Source organism: Siphateles boraxobius, unplaced genomic scaffold (assembly GCF_051911475.1).
Source record: "Siphateles boraxobius isolate OS27281-9 unplaced genomic scaffold, OSU_SipBor_1 46, whole genome shotgun sequence".
Lineage (NCBI taxonomy): Eukaryota > Metazoa > Chordata > Actinopteri > Cypriniformes > Leuciscidae > Siphateles > Siphateles boraxobius.
The window spans coordinates 4,330,148-4,349,694 of NW_027509097.1; the positions used below are offsets into that span (position 1 = coordinate 4,330,148).

Sequence of the window (19,547 nt, forward strand, 5' to 3'; positions counted from 1 at the left end):
GACAATAAAAGCAATTTTTTGGAAATCAAAAAGGTAATATCTCATGGATGAGCTCTATTCATTCGCTAAAGGTCATGTCTATTCAATTCTCTCAATTAAATATCGATACCAAACATTTTTCAGCTCCGCAAACACATAAACAAACAACAGAAGTAGCTTAGAGACATGTTAGTTTAGCCACTAATCGCTGTTTCATAGAGTGATGGAGACATTATTGAAAGGTCGTTGTCGTTGTTATCCACTGAGGAATTACTGTCGGGCTGTTTTCGCACGCGTTCAGTGCATTCAGGAGCGAGCGCCCGTCTGTCCTACTGCATGTCTTATTGGAGCTCACCGCGCGGTGGCACCGTGCGTCAGCCCCCTCCGCACGCACCACACTCTCCCATCCGCTGCTCATACGATGCTGAAGGTCTTCAGCGCATCGGGCCGGTTCCTGGGCGGCATTCTGCGATGACAGTTTGATCTCCCACGAAAACCGTTTTACACCCTCGTACACAACGGAGTTTTACGCACAGCATGGTTCGTTTAGACCAAACGGCACCGTGGCGCACTGAAACGGGACTTGGAAAGTTACTTATGCCGAATGAAGCTTATTCTTCATATGGGCGGACTCAGTGAACGGGAGGTTCTTCACTGCAAAAGACTCGTCTTGGGGATAACAACAGCATCGCGCCAGGAGCAGAGACAAACTTTTGGTTATTGGAATGAGAATAAGACAGCATTATTGATTATGAGCGAATTATCACCCGTCTAAACACATTGTGGGGGCCATTATCAACAGTTCGTGAACTAGAGGCGTTTGCGCTCTGGATTGGGAATATAGCTACTCATTGATCAAACATTTAAGTAAACGCATGAGAGTAGAGACAGTGGATAAAAAGGCAGAAAAAAAAGACATGTGATCACTGAAATATCAATATCTCTGTGCATTAGAGTCGTAGACTGTGCGTGCGTAACTGCGCAAAGTTTTAATCTAAACAAACTCGAACCTACAACGGAGTTTAACGAAATTCAATTTTGAGACATAAATGTGAAGGATTAGTATTTTACTGAGTTGCACACGACCTCGCTTCTTTGAACAAAGACCCGTCAGAGACACTCAAAAATTACGCGCACAACTGTGGCTGGACTGTGGAGGAGCAACATGTACCCGGCGTGCCGGACAAAAGCTTTCAGTATCTCTCCATCTGCTCCTCTGGCAATGTGTGGGAATTCGGGAAAAGAGAGAAAGAAACCCTGTTGGATTGTATTGCTGTCGGTGTTTCTACATCTGGCGTCAGCACAAGGTAAAGAGTGCTTATTTAAGTTGGTGTTTAAAGGCTGGAAATGAACTCTCCAGAGTTAGTGCAGTCTGAGGGACTGTAACATTTAACCTCCGAGTTTTGTATTCGGGTAATTACAGTTTGAAAGCAAGGTGTCTTTAATGATACATTGTAATATACGCAGATTAATTGAACATGTGCAGCATCATCGCTCAATTAAATGAGAACTTGCCATTCAGTTATTAATGCACAAAAATAGGTGCATCTTGCACCATCTTTCCTTATGTGAGATATTATGCCATGCAGTTCTGCTTAGTCTCTTTCTCTTCTCTTTTATCTCTCTCTGTATCATGGAGACACTGTACAGCAGTGGTTGTCAATCCTGGAGTACCTACCCCAGCACTGCACATTTTGGATGTCTCCCTTATCTGACACACCCATTTCAGGGCTTGAAAACCTATAACGATCTTAAGATATAAATCAGGTGAGTTAAATAAGGGAGACCTCCAAAATGTGCAGTAGACTACTGGAGTCCTCCAGGACCAGAACACACAAGCTGTACATCCCTTTGCAATCATTAATCTGCATTTAGAAGTGTATTAAAGTCCATACCACATGCAGCAATTACTGTGTATTTTACATGACATGGCCACGGAATTAACCAAAGCCAATTGGCAGCAAATGAATGAACTCTTTGCCTGTTTTATGACTGCACATAACGAGAAATCTCTGTTACAGAGAGCTCACTTAGAAAAGTGTTTTCATAAGGTGCATGTTTATAATAAGTACATTATCAGAGTGCTGATAGATTCTAATGTGAGATGTTAAGATAGGAAGATTCATTATTTGTAATGGGGACTTGCAAAAAGTCCATGTATAGGCATAACTACACTTTTACGTATACATATATGAATATCTAGAGACATAAACTATACACATAGGTGAACGAAGGAGAAGCACAGAGCCCAAATCAAAAAAAAAAAAAAAAAAACTTTCTTCATTGCAATCTCAAAGTTATTTTTTTTTAAATTGCCCCCCACTCCCTCCCCTCCCCGAACATGGTTTTATGCTACTGAAAAGACAGAAAGTAGTCCATTGAGTTTCTCTGCAAGGCATTTTAACTGGCCACTTGTGGTAATTTGCTTCTCTTCTCAGCTGATAGCCTCAAGCGGGGAAAATTGTTTTAGTCTAAATTTTGCAGACAGCAGGCGAGTAACAGAAGCTCACATAAGCAGTCGCATCAGTTCTTTCCGCCTGGAAAAGGATAGAAGCAATATACTCAAATCCCTTGTATGGTAAAAAAAAAAAAAAAAAAAAAAAGCCAAACACCCATTGGCTGGGTGGGCGATGCTGGCTCAAATGAAAATATCTACACAGGTGTACAAAAAAAATTATATTTTCTAATATTTTTCCCAATATATTGTCCCCACTGTAATGCAATGCAGCTGAAATGTATTACTAAAAAGTTTCTCTCAGCTTACCGATTTTCTCTAAGCGTAGCTGAGGTGCTTAGGTAGTTGTTATGCAAGCACAGGTGGGAGTGTTGGGAATGCGTGATAGCTGAAACACTAAGCCCTGGATCGGGAAATAGGCTGTTCTGTAATGCTGCCTTGGGTGTAAACCGTGGCAAACTAGGACGCGCCATATATCCATCATTCATGAGTGTATGCTGTCCAACCTGGCATTTACAGTAGAGTGATTACTTGCACATTGGGAGGATTAGGGTACCAGTTTGTGTATATGTGCGTGGAAGGAAAACGGAGCAAGAAGAGCAGAGAGGGAATGTGTGTGTTATACTAACCTTCTTCTCAGCATCCAATGCTTGTGTTTTATAATGATCTGTGGCATCGGTTGATCCATTCAAGTTAATTGTCTCTAACCTCACAGGTTCTTCAGGAACGTCTGGGACTCTCACCTAAACATCATTAAAACAGATTCCCACCACAGCGCTTATGAAGCTCTCTGAATCTTGCAGAGGTTTTAATGAAAAAATCAATTGGGAAACTCCCACTCGGCAGAGAGAAAAAGCCCCCCATCTGAGATACATTGGAAATATATTATCTAAACAGAACCGTGAGGTCTTTATTTTGAATTCCTCTGTACAGACTGCATAAATAAGTGTTTTTACAGCCTTAAGGAGATAGTTCAACTTATAATTTAAATTCAGTTGACACTATTTACTCACCCTTATGTCATTCCAAACCTGTATGCTCTTATTTTCTCCATTTGATGCAACACAAAAAAAATATGTTTTTAAAGAATATAAAGCGCAGTTCATGCAAACCGTGTGCCTATTTTCCAGAGGTGCATCCAAAATGGCTACTACATTTGAGGAATAACAACTTTGTGATGTTAAAAAGTGTGTATGAATGTGTGTAGTATGAATCAAATCCAAATGTACTATGTTGGCATGTTGGCATCATCTTATGGCCAACGGCGTCAGTTGCGTCACTTCACATTTCACCAGAAGTATACAGTAGGTCATTCATTTACTGTTTTATGGATACTACAAATTGGAACATACAGTAACATTTTATTTTAGTGTCCTTGTTACACGTGTTACATGTAGTTACTATAGTAACTACATGTAGCTCACAAAGCAACATTATATTTCATAACTAGATATAATGAGCCACAGCAAAGATGAAGTTTATCAGTAACCACTGAAGTTAGTTAGGAGAAAAAGTCAGATTTAAACTGCAGTCACAATTACCATTGCACGGCAACATTTTGGCAGTCATTTCAATAGGAATCCATGTGATAGCCTGATTGGGAGTATTGTGAAATCGCCACAGATTTCACTCATGTTCAAATTCATGCAAATTCATGCTGACCAACAGAAAGCTGCTTGGTTTGAAAGTGACTTCTGTGTGAGCAGTGTTTCATACATCTCAACGCTATTGACGATGTACAATGGACCATTTCATTTGAAATTGCATACCTTAACAGCTTTTATCGCTTGTCGTCCCATTCCTGGTGATGACATGGTGTTGGACTAAATGCAAATAAGAAGTAATCGAGACATAAATTAAGTCTTGTTTTGTTTTGAGTGGACTCAGATATGATACCAAATATGTCATTCAATACAGTAGCAAACATGGAGCTGTAGATCTGCAGAGCCTTGCCAAGAGACCATAATACACTGCAGCAAGTCTAACACATTGGTCAGGACCCCTCAGCCCCTTTAGCGTAATTTTGTGGAGAATACATTTTGAGGCATGCATGTGCGTACATGATTTGACTTCAGAAGATTACCTTTGTTAGCATGCTGTTAAACCGCGTGTTTCACTCTTGAGGTTTCAGAAAGAATTTATTGAGTATGGCTGGGTCGAGATGGTAACTCTCCTGGACTCTTTGCGGAGCATATTCTAGTATCACAACAGTGAACTAGAAAACTTTTCCGCTGAATGTTATTCGTTGCTTGACTGTGGTGTTTGACATGATTAGGGGTGGTTGTGATTTGATGATGCTCTTGCTCTTCGTCTGATTCTCCGAGTGCTTCAATGCCAATGCTTCAATTATACTGCGTTTATATCTAATATTTGTCTTTTCTTCCTTTGACCTTTTCCCAACCTAGACAAAGTTAGACAAAGAACAAAAGTTTAGCTTAGGATATTTCAAGTTTGGAGGTATATTGTGGGTTTTCTGTAAATCAGGACTGACTGATGTATTCATGGGGTCTGACCTTGGCAGCTCCCTGAGATTTCAGCGGTGGCCTGTTAAGTTGCTTACTTTCGACACTTAGGAAACCAGTTCGCATGAACAGACATATTGAACCCTCATTGCTTTTTCATATATACGAATCACCCAAAAACTAAGAGACAGAGGGTAGGAACTATTGATTAAGTGTCTTTTCCTTTACTCATTCTTCCTGAATCTTCTCTACCATGTTAAACAGAGCAGGTGTGAAACTCCCTGTCGGGTCAGCTTGGGTCTGGACGGGGGCCGCTGCTTTCTTCGGACATACTGTTGCTGTGGGCAATGCCTCGGGCCTTTTCATTGCCTGAATACCAACTGCATGTAGGAGCTTGATGTTACCCCCTGATGACTGCTCTAGTGGTCCGCATGAGTGGCTCAGGTTCAAATAAAAATTGAACCAATCACTCAGCCAATGACCAAACATATTTCAGATACCTGAAAATACTATTATATACTCATAATTCAGACACTACAATAATAAATATAGTCTGAATACTGCAGGGTTGGAAGTCAAATTTACTGAATTACATTTCAGGGAAATTCAACAGGTCATGGCTTTCTAGTAACTGAAGTATTCCTCTACCCTCTGAAATAAAACATATTTTTATGTACACTACCGTTCAAGAGCTAGGAGTCAGTAAAATTATTGTTATTTATTTTTTTCCCAGTAAGATCAAATTTATTTGATCAAAAGTGACTGTAAAGACATTTGAAATGCAACAAAATATTTTTATTTAAAAAATATTTGAATATTAATCATATCAGTCAGAGTTGATGACAGTAAATTATTTCCTAAAATATGCATAGCCATTCCCAAAGTGATCAAGGAATGATAAAGCCTGTTCTAAGCTTGGCACAACTTTCCTCTGACATCTTTCCGCTTTCCTTTTACTAGTTGACATCATCAATTATGATATTACGCAAAAAAAAAAAAAAATTACGGATGACCTCTTGTGATAAATTATAGTGCGGAAGGTTATTGAATTAGATGCAAACATAGGACGAGGCTGAGGGGCGTGAGGCCGGTGGCGTGAGTGATAATGAACGTCACCTGTGAGACGCACCGGTCTCTCGCGTTTTTGTGATGTAATTTTCAGTTTGCTTTAATAATGCCCTAAAATCAAATCGAGTAATTAAACGAGCAGTTAACTTTCCCAGCCATTGACGGAAATTTGCGTCTTTCCGTGTTTCCACTGTTGTACGGTAGGGGGCGCTATAACACATCTTCTGAATCTCCTGATCAAAATACAGGCCAAGAAAAAGCAGAAACAAGCAATAAAGCATCCGAAAACTTAGGCGACTGACTTGTTGCCTCGCTGCCTAATAGGTGATGACTCTGCCAGCGTTTGCACACAAACCTCACAAAACTTATTTTCGGACATACTTCTGAGGCAGCGTGATAGTTTAATGATCTGCAGCAAAATAGAGCGAGCTTTGGGGAAAACTAAACAAATATTTAATTATTAAAGTAGTAATTTCTTGTTAGAAATGACATCAGAAGTGAAAACGTTGGTCAAAAACGTAAATTACACACAAACTGACCAGTAACCGCAATGTTCAGACGCCATCTTTCTTTTTCTAGCTCAACTGTCACAGAATGGACAGGAATATGGGATATGTGGGATATCAAAGGCGGCAAATGATACATCTATGCTGCCTTGATAAATCGATCAGATGTAGGTATCTCAGGAGACACAACGTGAAGCTAACATTGGATTTGGACGTGCCTTGATGCCTTCCTTCCTTGGAATGCGTCCTCCGAAGGCAGAATTTATCAGTTTTCGGATCGCAGCCCATATGTAAGCAGATGCATTATGTAAAATAACGCAATGATCAACATTAAACAGCATATACATCGAAACTGCCAAAATTTACCAATTGAAATGTCCACCGATGATGAGCTATAGGACTGTGCAAGCTTTGGGGGTGTTGGACTCGATCTACTCCATCTATGTTTTGATCTTCGCTCTGAATCCGATCCAGACATAGTCTTTGACAAAAACACTTATGGTGTCATTGTTGCTTTTTAATGAAACTAACCCACATTTAAGTGTTGATAAAAAAGGAATGGAAGAAGCTAGAATATATATTTTCTTTCTGTCCTGTCTTTTGATATATTGCATATTCAGATATTTATTCAACAAAAAATTCTGGTGGCCATGAAACTTTTGTGAAAATTATCAAAAATGCTGGCATGTGTTGGCTTTTTCTTTTTTAAACACTGGAGGGGAAAGAGCAAAGGTTCAAACACAGTGTGTGAGGTGCATGTTTTACATTTGAAATATCGAAATATCTTCAGTGAAACTTCAAATATACAGTACGTATTATCATTTACCTTATATGTGCATTTTAAAAGCATGCAGAAGCAAAAGCAGGTCTGTCCATAATTGTACCTTATAGCGACAGCATCTGGAAAATGTAGAGAGCAGAATGTAGAGTCACAAAGGGAATGGCTTGTTCTGTCAGACAGGTACCTCGTAGATTCCTGTAGAGCCTAATGACTCACTGTGTCTCAACTCACTTGGGGAGGTGTAATTGAGTCCGCAGAGAAGAAGGGGATATACATAGAGCCGGGTCAACTATTACATCCATTTTGGAGCGCTAGCACAGAAGTCAGCAAATATTAAATATTTGGGGAAAAAAAACTTTTGGAAGATTCTAGCTAGAAAGTGAAAGCTAGAAATAAAGAGCGAGACACAGAGAGAAAAAAAGTGCTTGTGATATTCCACAGTTTTCATTAGTGCTAATCAGATAATAATGTTTGTTAAATCAAGAGCAGTGTAATTTCTCTACCTACATTCATTATTCCACTGTGTTCTGCTCGTTTCAACCAGTCTGTTCGTTTTGTGATTAGACACTCTAATCCTCCACCCGCAACGTAAAAAGAAGCCGTGTTTAAAGCGCTCTGACAAATCCATTTGTGATTAGAGCTCCTCGGACTCAAGCTTGGCCAACAGACGCAACCAAATGTGCTCACAAACTCCGACGCACACCCGAATACCAAGTTCAAGGACTGTGCCAGTGAGACATTTAGCCATGGTGTGTGTTTTAAATGCTCTCTCCGAGCCCACTGAAGCAGGCTTTATGCTTCTAGTCAGTTGAGATGGCCCCTGAAGCTTTGACTGCACAAAGATATGTCGTCGGTGCCAGACTTGTGTGTTGCACGGTAGGCACGTGCATTGGTACCATGGTTCCATCTAAAACACGCCGTTTACAAACTTGTAAGAAGGTGTCTGGTTGCTTAGCAGTTGTCATTTGATTTCGCCAAGTTGCCAAAGGCTGTAACATGAACATGCAAACATGCTAAGCGTCAAACAAATTCTATATAATTAGGGAAACTCTGGGATTCGGATTGTTAAGTGCGTTGGAATAGACTGAAAAAGATGCGTCAGCGGTGTTAAAAAAAATAAGATAAACCGCTAATGATGCTGATAATATCTTACTCTTGAGAAAGTTTGAGGAAGATGAAAAGAGCTGAGGAGGGGGCACTCAGGGGTGCCGGTGTAATTGATGCAATGCCGCTATTCGCAGTCGTTGCTCACGTTTCATCTGAAATGTGCTTTTTGTCACTCCAGGGGCACTCTATTTTTTTCACTCAATGTATTCCAACCTTTTTAATCTGCATTTTAGCTGCACTTGCTCTTTGAAGTCACATTACATAAGGGGACTGCTAGAGGGTGCTTACAAGAATGAAATACAAGAATCTTCACAGTTTCTTTCTTGCTATACCTTCTGCTTAGCTAAGATTGCATGTCTTGGAAGTGCACACCATGGGCATGGTTGTGTTATATATATTTCCTGTTAATGAATTATATATCTACTGAAATATGATATATAGTTATGAAAAAATAATTTGTATGTATTAAATAATATTAGGGAACTCTGTGTATAACGTAAAAAAAAAACACCAATACATTTGTATAAATTCATTTATGTAATAATTGTCCACTGAAGGCAAGTTTGAATTGAACCCAAGTACACTTTATTTACAAAACGTGATCAAACAAAAGCATGGCGTGGCATGAAACTCAAAACTTAACCGTGAACATAAACATGAGCTAGAAATTTGTTGCCCTTCATAACTGTACAATATATACAAAATTAAATTTAATAACTGGTAATAACTTAAATAAATGTTTACTATTTTGAGGAACTATGTTTTTTAAAATGTGCATTAGTATAAATTTATTTATTTAGAATACTTCAATTCAATCGATATTTCACATTTCTTGTTGCATAACTGTACAATTATATGGAAATGCAATTTAATAACTGGTAATTCATTATAATTCTATTGAAATACAATTTATAGTTTTGAAATAAAAGAAAAAATACTATATCAAAATATGTACATTTAAATTTAAAAAGCAACAATACATACATTTTTCATTTGAATTGATTGATTGATTGATTGATTGATTGATTGATTGATTGATTGATTGATTTAACCCTAACATGCATAAAGAAATCAATCTACCTTAATCAGTCTGCTTTCATTCTTTCTGGAGGCTTCCATAAATATTTTGTTAAATGCATGGTTACATTTCAGCTAAGTTTTGTGGTGCATAAATTGTATTTTAGTGCCTATTTATGCCATAACTATGCTAAATTTTTAACTTCCACAGCTGGTGCATGAGGCCCCTGGTCTACACCATTGCCTCTATGGAATTTCAGTACACAAGCTAAGACAGATGGTTCATGGGTTGAGCCTCTATGGGGGTGTCTGCACTGTGACCATTCATAGTTTCAGCTGTTCTCAGGTTGAGTAAACTGGCCCCAAGCTGACCTGGTTTATGGCTCAATCTTTCCAATTACTCTTTGATAAAGTTCCATTTGCTTCTGAAACCATCTCTAATAAGAAGCGTTTTGTGATCTCCTCTGTGTAGGAATATTAGTGGGCACACGCTAACCGTCTCTGTTGTGGGAACATTAAGCTTTGAAATGTTGAGTCAACGCTGGGCTCTTTTCCATATACAGTGTGTGGTTGCCTGCAGTGGTTTCTTTGAAGTTACAGGATTCTTCCTCTCACTGATGTCGGGCTTGGTCTGAATCAAGGCAGAAATGGATGAAAGGGAGAAAGGGTTTTTATAGGGAATAGCATTTCAGCATGTGTGATGCTATCGCCACACCCAATCGTTTCAGCACGGAAAGCTTTTTCCCGCCTCCATTCTTCCCACATGTCTCGGCTTCTGCACTTGTATCTCCAGGAATCGTTTAAGCAGAACCACACCTGGATTGTAGCATCTCTTGCAGTAGCTTGCAATAATTGGCCAACACTGCTCCACGATTAGCAAATAGAGATTCCAGATAGAACCGAGGTGAGTTTACAGCATGACACCGTAGGAAAACCTTTTCCATTTCCGTTCTTTAGAAAACCATCTATGTACTGATAATTTCAAGAACCCAGAAACAATCAGTTGTTCTTGATAACTTGTTTATGCTTTTAATCATCGAATAAGAACAGTGTTGTGCATCATTCAGAATTTAATTTTGGGTTTGAATTTTAAATTTAAATGTAAGCAATTAGCATTACAATGAATGTAAATTGAAGAAATTCATCTAATTATAATTTTTCTCTAGACAAGAAAGGTTAGTCAAGATAAACTTAAGTTTATAAAAACCCCTTAACTTTTATTGGGTGGATGGATTGATGGGTTGCTGGATGGATGGATGGATTGATGGATGGATGGATGGATGGATGGATGGATGGATGGATGGACGGACGGACGGACGGACGGACGGAGTGAGTAAGGGATGGATGGATGGATTAATGAATGGAGGGAGGGAGGGATGGTAGGAGGGATTGATGAATGAATAAAAAAACATGAGTATTTCTAATAAATCATACATTAATACAAGCAAATTTTACATTATAACCCAAACAGAATCAGAATGACAATTTAATCGAATCAGAAACATCAAGGTTCTAAACAAATAGGTTCATCTGAAGAAGTTTCATTTACTTTTGTTAATCTAATAATATTAGAACAAAATTGCCTTCTCAAGACGTCATCTAAATGTTGTGCACCATTCATTAATTAAAATTAGAATGCAAGCAATTAGCATCAACATGAATTTAAATTAAAAAAAAACATACCTATATTTTATTGAACAGCAAAGCTTGTCAAGGCAAACTTTGAATGTTGATTTTTCTTGAACGTTTATAACATCCTTTATAGGCAGATAGACAAATAGATCTAAAAGATTGGGTGGATGGATGGATGGATGGATTGATTTCATAATGAACTAAATTAAATCAGAATGAGTATTCTATACTGATAGCCAGCCTTACTGGTGACCAGCATGGACTTTTCAGAAGTGTATACAGTGAAAAATGGTTCTTAATAAGTCGGCAAGTTCAGCAAAGAATCGTTGAAGAACTTTTATTTTTACAGTGCTGCTTTTTGACCCGCATCTGAGAGAAATTGCACCCGATGGAATTGCATTCCGTACACTTCCACTTGTAGCTGAACTCATTCAGACACCTCCCCTCGTATGAGCCCTCCGCGTACGAGCCTCTGTGGGAATGTTGCCCATTATCTGTGACATGGTGGAGCCCGTAACTCTTTAATGCAGTATTTAATGCAGAAAATCAGATGAACATACCTACACATTTGCTCGGAGAATGCTGCACTCAAGTACTCGTTCAATAGGTAATAGTCAGCGGAATCCCAGGCCTTTTAAAGCACAATTATGCAAAGCGTGTGCAAGACGCTTTTTTGGGGGGTTTACCATAGTCAGACAGAGCGCATGGTGGTATGGTAATGAGTGTGCAGTGTGACACGTTGTTCACAAGGCCTTTGAGTCTCACACTTTCAAGCAGTTTGAAACACTTTCTATTCACTTTGAATAGAAATGCAATCAGATTGGCCTGTGCATAAGGTGCTACCTCTGAACCCGGCAATTGTTGCTCCATCACGGTGCTTGTGTGATCGTGTGTGTGGATGCGTCTTTATAAGCTGGTAAATCCAGTAATCTCAAAATACTTGTGAATAATTGGACCTGTAGCTGGCTTCATGGCATGATGCCACATACTGTATTCCCTCAAGCGTTAATGATCTCAGTTCAAAACACGTGGCACACAGCTCTAACACAGAGGGGGTGCAAAGCATTCAAACCACAAAATGCCATGAGCCGTATTTAATGTATTTAATTGCATTTTGTTCCTTTTTAAATATAATTTTGGAGCTTTCTGCTATTTTGTTAATACATGCAATGAGAGGAGAGACCGGAAACATTAGGGAGAGTATGTGAGAGTATGTATATACATATAAGTGTTATTATTATTATTAGGTCAGTGAAAACATGGTAAGCTACTGACTTAACCTGGACTAGGGTTCGTTTTTGGAGTAGTATGTAGCCCATGTTTGAAGTTATGCAGGAATGGATGAAATCCCTTATATTGTTCATGTAAATTAAATCTTGTCTCTTGTTCCGCTGCTACTTTGTCACACTTACATCTCTGTAACTTTGAAGATTAATCGTTTTTGTCATTGTCATTTGAAAGTCACTTCAGGTAAGAGCTTCTGCTTAATAGTTAAGTATTAATATGACAATGTAGACATCCAAGATGTGATGACAGACTTCACAAGCTTCTGGGTTCAACTCGATAGAAGTGTATGTGTGCTTTTTCGTCACACTGCGCTAAGATTAGTCTGTGTGATAAGGGTGACATGGCACACAACCAGAGGCATGTGATTGTGCGTGTGCATATGCGTATCAGTGAGCATATGGTGCCTGCCACTCTCTCCATGAGGATGCCACCTCTCACCAGCACAGAGGGGCTTCATCAATCAATGCCACGGAGCAGAAGCCACTCGCTAGGGGAAGCCCGGACCCTCGATCAATTCCTGCGGGTACACGCTTTAGTTTCCCAAACTCTCCACCTCTTTTCTCGGCCCCTCTGAGGGCTTATTTACCCATCCGCCTTTGGAAATAATAAAACACTTTTCCTTCTGGATTAATCAACTGTAACCATATGTTCCCCATGAAATTACAGTGCAGTTTGGACCACTGAAAACAGCTGTTGCCATTTTGAAAGAAAGAATAGGGATGTGGGAGTGTAATTGCCATAACTTTGATTTGTTGGGTGCTTCACTTTGATTAGTGAACACATTGTGGTTTTTCACATACTAGCAGAATGGGGGCGACGGAAACACCATTGTGTCCATAAAGAAACTGGGAATTTTAGAGTGTTTTAAGATGACTAACAATGTTATTGTGATTATTATCTTCAACAAGGTGATTATCTCTCAAATTATACAGGTGATCCGATGATTGTTTGCAAAGCTCCACAGGTTGTCACCGAAATCTTTCTCTCTAATCCCCAGGTAATTGAGGTGGTGTTTCTGAATATTTCTCCAGTCATATTCACTAGAAATCAGGAGATTGGTAGCTTTAATAAGGTTTCTTTGTACATGCTCCCTGCTGTCATTCACTGTGTGTTATATTCAGTGGAACATTTGCTAAATATTTTAAATAAATGGTGTTCTTTTGAACTTTCTATTCATCAAAGAATCCTGAAAAAGTGAATCATGTTTTCCATATTCCAAATATTAAGCAACACAACTGTTTTCAACATAGATAATGAGAAGAAATATTTGTTGAGAACCAAATCAGCATATTATTGATTTCTTAAGGATCATGTGACACTGAATACTGAAGTAATGATGCTGACAATTCAGTTTCGCCATTACATGAAATGCAGCACAAGAGACTTGTTTAAAAAACATTTAAAATGTGCTATGGATGGATGGATAGATGGCATGACCAATGTAATCTGATTCACAAGCAAATGACTCTTACAAGCCAGTTCTTTGTAGTGAATAAAAATACAACTAACCTAACAAAAAACTAACCTCACTCTAAGAGCTAAAACTTAAATGACAGCAATATGAAGATGACAGGTTAGCAGTTGTACTAGAATGAATATAGCTGTTCTGTGTGACATGTACAATGATGGTCGTTCATTCTCATTGGTTTTCCGCTAAGAAGCATAGTGGCGTGGTGGTCCTCCATCCATCTTGATTTGTCAATAGCTACAATTTTAATTACACTTGAGTGCTGTCAGCCTGCCATGCTGGATTGGGGGGAGAAAGATCGTTCTGCTCTTTCTAATTGATTACTTGCCCCACTGATGAGCAATCTCTCCTTCCTTTTTACAATCCTTATCATGTCGGTCCACTAAAGCAAAGGCCAAATACTGAAGGGACCTCTCTGTATTCTGAGTCGAGGCTTGTTTTACAGTGTTTTGTGCAGCGATGCAAGCAGTTTTGTAGGAAATGAACGCTGGGACCGAACGACAGTACATCACTCTGGTCATTACATGGCAGTTATGGTGAGTGCAGATAGTGGGGACCGCAGCCAAAAAAACGGTTTTACACCTAACGGTATCTTTAATTTGTGTGGCTGTTTTTCAGTCTCTAACGGCCTTTTCGCCGCCATTTCGGAAATAGAGGTGAGGATATATGTTTGTTATTAAACAGGCAAGAGCAGCAGGGCTGGATGCTGAGGTGCTTCACTTCACCTTTCTGAAGTCCTCAGCTATATAAAGCATAAAAACACGGGGTAATGGAAGCACTAGCTCCACAGCTGTCTGTTCCTTTAGCGATTGTGCCCGGAATAAATCGTGCAATCCTGCTGTGAGTATTAAATGTCCTTAAAATCCTTGTAAAATTCACCCTTAGGGAAATCTTGTGTCGCCAAACTTTGACTAAACATCATATTCTGGCCAAGAACTGCCCAGTAAGACCATCTGACTGATAATGTGTGTTTTTTTTTTGTGTTTGTTTTTTTATTTGACTTTTTTTTTCTCAATTAAAATATCAAAAAATCAGGTAACAATTTATTTCGATAGTCCACTTTAGACATTCAACTAACTATAAGTAACGTTGCAGCTACATGTCAACTAACTGTCATTAGAGTATTAGTAGACTGTCTGCTTAATATCTGCTAACACTTTATTTTGTTGGTCCCCCAACAGATATTCTACTGACTATAAGTAACTTAGCAACTACAAGTCAACTTGTTCTCCTAACCCTAACACCTAACCATAATCTACCAGTCAGTCTACTAACACTCTAATGACAGTTAGTTGACATGTAGTTGAAAAGTTACTTATAGTTAGTGGAATGTCTAAAGTGACTATCAAAAAAGTGTAACCAAAAATCATCCCACATAGGGCTAGCTGTTTAGGAAACTAATGGATGAGAACCAAAATGTCCTAAAAAAAAAGAAAGAAAGAAAAAATTGACTCAAGAAGTGACACTGCCTAAAATGTTAAGACTTGTCTTTTATTAAATTATATATATTAATTATATATTAATATATATATAAAATACTTTCAAGTTTTTAGATATTTAACTGGAAAATTTGTAAAATGCAGTTACATATTTTATTTTCAAAATGTATAAAAAAGAAAAAGAACTTCCTTTCTTTTTTCTAGGGTTGTTCATTTTGTTTTTAGCTGCTATTTAGGGATTAGTCTATATGAAATAGATTAAACCACAATAATATGACAAATTAATAGAATTTTGCAAAAGTCAGCCAATCAGACTAGAGCTTGCCAGACTGAGAATGTACTTTCCAGTTTTTTTTTAGCAGTATGCATCAGATGATGGGTGGTCCTTGAAGAGACCTTTAAGGTAACTTTTATATTTTCATTTTAAAATAAGTGCAAAGTGCCAGCAAAGAGATGCTAGGTTGCGCCTGAACAATGTTATTGTCAACAGTGTTCTGCTATTGAAATCCAGTTATTTTAGTGTTACCTTTCAGAAGCTCTCTGATAGCCTCTGTAATAGACTGAACCCCACCAGCTGTACACAGGCTCAGGCATGGTAGTCATTTTGCATGCGGAACGAGGGCTGCCTGTCTTGGTCCCCGCCGTGGCACAATGTGGGTGGGCCTTTTAATAGACATTCTAGTGGTTATGAGAGAATGTGCACCTTGAGAAAGACAGTAAGGGAAGTTAGATCAGATGCTGTACATCTGGATGTAATGACCTTGGTGGTCAAATCAGTCTGTCGTGTTAGGAACCTTCTGCAGCCCTGACAAAAAAAGCCAATTGCTGACCGAAAAGGGAATTGGAGGGCTTCCTATTGAACAAACACAATAATGGCAAAGTAGCCATTTCTGAGCAAGGTGACAGCCTTTCTTAAGGAACTCTAGAGGAACAAAAGGAGTTTGTGAATAGCCGTTGATTGGAGTATTTGTGTGTGGAAGCGTTTGTGATGGCATATACAGCATGCAACTCCTTTTGAAGGATGGAAATAGCCTATTGCCTGGTTGTGCGTTTTTTCAGAACTGAACACAAAGACAAGCATAAGAGAGTGTACGCTGCCTGCAAAAGGCTTGTCTGTCCAATCTGCCACGGCACACAATGACCAAATCTCTCTTGCTCTCTCTCTCTCATGTTCGCTTTCTCTACGTGTCCTTTAATCAAGCTGAAAAGCCAAATGGCATTCTGTTCTGGTGCAAATTAAAAAAAATTATAATAATTTGCGTGGCCTTGGTTTGTGGTTAGAGTAATAAAGCTGAAAAACATCTCAAAGTGATGCATTTAACTCTTTGTGTTAGCGTGAATTAAAATAAACATGTTAACTGGTGTCATTTAGATGAGAATTGTGGTGTTTTCTCTTGATGTAAGCACTTAAGTGTGAAAATAATTATATCAAAAGATGCTAATTGTATAGATGTGGTCTGCAATAATCTCTGACAGTCTTTGTTCGTCCTGTGCAGTTTTTGCAGCGTGTTTCTCACAACCATATCCTTGCGAAGCATGGCATTGACCTTTTGACACAACACCTGCACTTAGATACTTAAAATAGCAGGTGCTGAAAGACCAAATGCCACAGTGGTTGAGGACAAAACAATTAAATTTTCTGAAAAGGTGGATATAGTGGATGTGCAAGTTTATGAAAGGGCTTTTTTTATAAGATCAGGTTTTAGGGGCAGTTTAGTATGGAAGCTTGTTTCCGCCACAGAATACAAATTTAAAAAGGTAACTGCAATTTATTTCTTACAACTGACTTTTTTTTATCGCAATTAACCCTTCGCAAAGACCCGCCCCCCTTAGTTACTGTCACTATGTCCGACAAGCTACGCCGCTCTCACGCACACACCATGTTCTCACGCAGTGAAAAATGCATCGCGGATCAGAGAGGAGACTGACAATACGCTGACAGACAGGACAGACCAGGTTACTTTTCGGTTATTTTTGATATTAAACATATTAAACAAAGTCTCACCTTTCAAATTTGGTCATTTTTAAAAAGAAATTTAAACAATAAATACCGTTTTGTGGCTCTTTAATGTGTCGTGACAGATCGCTGTTGAGCCTCAGTTAAAGCTGCTCGTGAACCGATCATCTCTTCCTTCTAGTTCATTTATAGGATCAAATAAACATGAATGAACATAAGAAGGAATGTTGTTTTAACCGCGGAAAGGCGTCAGAATATTCAGTTTTTCAAGTTCAAATCCTCCCATGTTAATCTACTAACTCTCCTGACTGCTTTGTCAGACAAAATGGCGGATGGTGAAGTATGATTGGTCAGATCACCTGTCAACCAAGCTCCCTGCGAAGGGTCAATTGCGAGTTTACATTGCACAATTCTGACAAAAAAAGTCAGACTTGCGAGTTTATATCTCACAATTGGAATTGTGAGATAAAAAGTCACAATTATCTTTTAAATCGTTTTATTCCGTGGTGGAAACAATCTTCCAGTCTATACAACACCATTTTCAACTAAAAACTTTTATTTATTTTATTTGTATATTCTTTACATGAAAAGATTGATTAATATTTGTCTTTTTTTTTCTTTTACAAGTTTTACCACATTACTGTACTGTAGCTGTGCTACCTCTAATCGAGATAATTGAGCCATTTCCATGCCAGCTGAAATAAATCTTTGAACTCTCAACCAGTATTTTGCTAAACACGTCAATATTAAACGTTTAAGGAGAGTGAAATTGGCCATACAAAACCACTGCATTCCGTACAAGAAATATGAATTACCCTCTATATACTCGTCTCTGATCTGAAATGCATGCTGACATCACTAATGAAAATAGCCGTAACCCTTGTCAGAATTCTTAAAGCATGTTCTGTTCAAGCTTGCCGGTCGCTAATGGTTAACAGAGTTCGCCTCATCAATGTAGTGAGGTTGGAGCGTGCCGTGGGTGCATGATGCGGTTGGCGGGCAGTCCTGCACGTCTGCCGCCGGCTCCCCATATTGATAAAGATGGGATGGCCTCCCCCCGGCCCTTTTCCTTTGGGAGCACAGCTCTGTTTGATGCCACTTCTGCTTTTTAGTGATCGCTTCTTTATCTTTCTCATCTTTGACATACCCACCCTCTCTCTCTCTCTCTCTCTCTCTCTCTCTCTCTCTCTCTCTCTCTCTCTCTCTCTCTCTCTCTCTCTCTCTCTCTCTCTCTCTCTCTCTCTCTCTCTCTCTCTCTCTCTCTCATTCGCTTAGATCTGAGCAAAGCACTAGTGTTGAGGACAGCTTGCTCCAAAAGTTGCTTTTGTTGCTGCTCTGTGTGGTTATCCTCTGTCTTTATCTGATGTTAAAACCACTGAAAGTACTGGAAGTGGACTCCCATGATCTATGTGAATTAATTTGAATGCTCTCTGAATTTTTTTCTGGGAAGTCTATGGGGTTTCAGAAACGGCAGCTGATGCAGCAGGCAAATATCCGTTTATACTGTAGATGAGTGAGTATATAAGCTGTGACACCCTCTTAATCTAGTAAACTGCATAATGTTTTTTCATGTGAACATTTATTTAGATATAACCCATCATAAAATCCTACTTGTGATTGAGAGGTACACACAAAAAGTAAAAGTGCCAACCTTTTTAAATATTTTGTTCTATTTGTATACTATATCATAAATATTTGAGTCGCCAGTGTTTAAATCAATGTAAATTATTCTGCTAAAAATCATAAATTCTTAATTGAAAAAGAACTATTGTAATATATACAGTATATACTGTATATCCTCATTCTCACAGATCCGTGAAAATGACAAAAAATGCTGTATTCTGCTGCCAGAACGGTAGTTGACGATGTCATTTTGTAAAGAAACTTACGTGCCTATATACTGAACACGTAATACGCATGCGCATGACATAACCGTTTTCACAAATAAGTTTTTTTGCAGTTTACATGGAGATGATAACGGTATCGTTATGTAAACGGTATGAAAACTGTGTAATGTAAATGGCCCCTTAAAAATATATGTATTTTATTTTATTTTATTGTATTGTATTTTTTATTTATTTGCCTGCACACAATTCATTTTAGTTTTATGTCCCATTATTTGAAATGAAAATAATATTTATCTATTTTGTAAATATCCTACTTTATGATTTTATTCAGTTTTTGTTTTAACATTTTTTGGTCATATTTTTGTTTGAAATGTACATTGTTCATTCCTGTTACTCATTGAGATGACACAGCTTACCCTTAATGAGTGGCAACTTAAATCCGTCAAGCCAAATGCAACCTCTCACTCTTAAAGCAAGAAGTATTCCTCTCATATTCACAGCTCATATTCAAATAAGGCTCTCATTCCTCCTCAGGCTGAAAT

At 38.5% G+C, this 19,547-nt stretch overlaps 1 protein-coding gene across 7 annotated transcripts in view; it reads left to right on the forward strand.

Moving 5' to 3' along the window:
• Positions 1-958: 958 nt before the first annotated feature.
• sdk2b (sidekick cell adhesion molecule 2b) overlaps positions 959-19,547 on the forward strand; it is a 305,599-nt gene continuing 287,010 nt past the window's right edge. For 6 of the 7 annotated variants that reach the window (XM_077200331.1, XM_077200333.1, XM_077200334.1 and 3 more), the window contains exon 1: positions 1,098-1,286. In XM_077200331.1, the coding sequence (XP_077056446.1) occupies positions 1,145-1,286 (142 nt within the window). In that variant the 5' untranslated portion in view covers positions 1,098-1,144. Of the gene's footprint in view, positions 1,287-19,547 lie in introns of all 7 variants that reach the window. The other variant, XM_077200337.1, reaches the window with a different exon arrangement.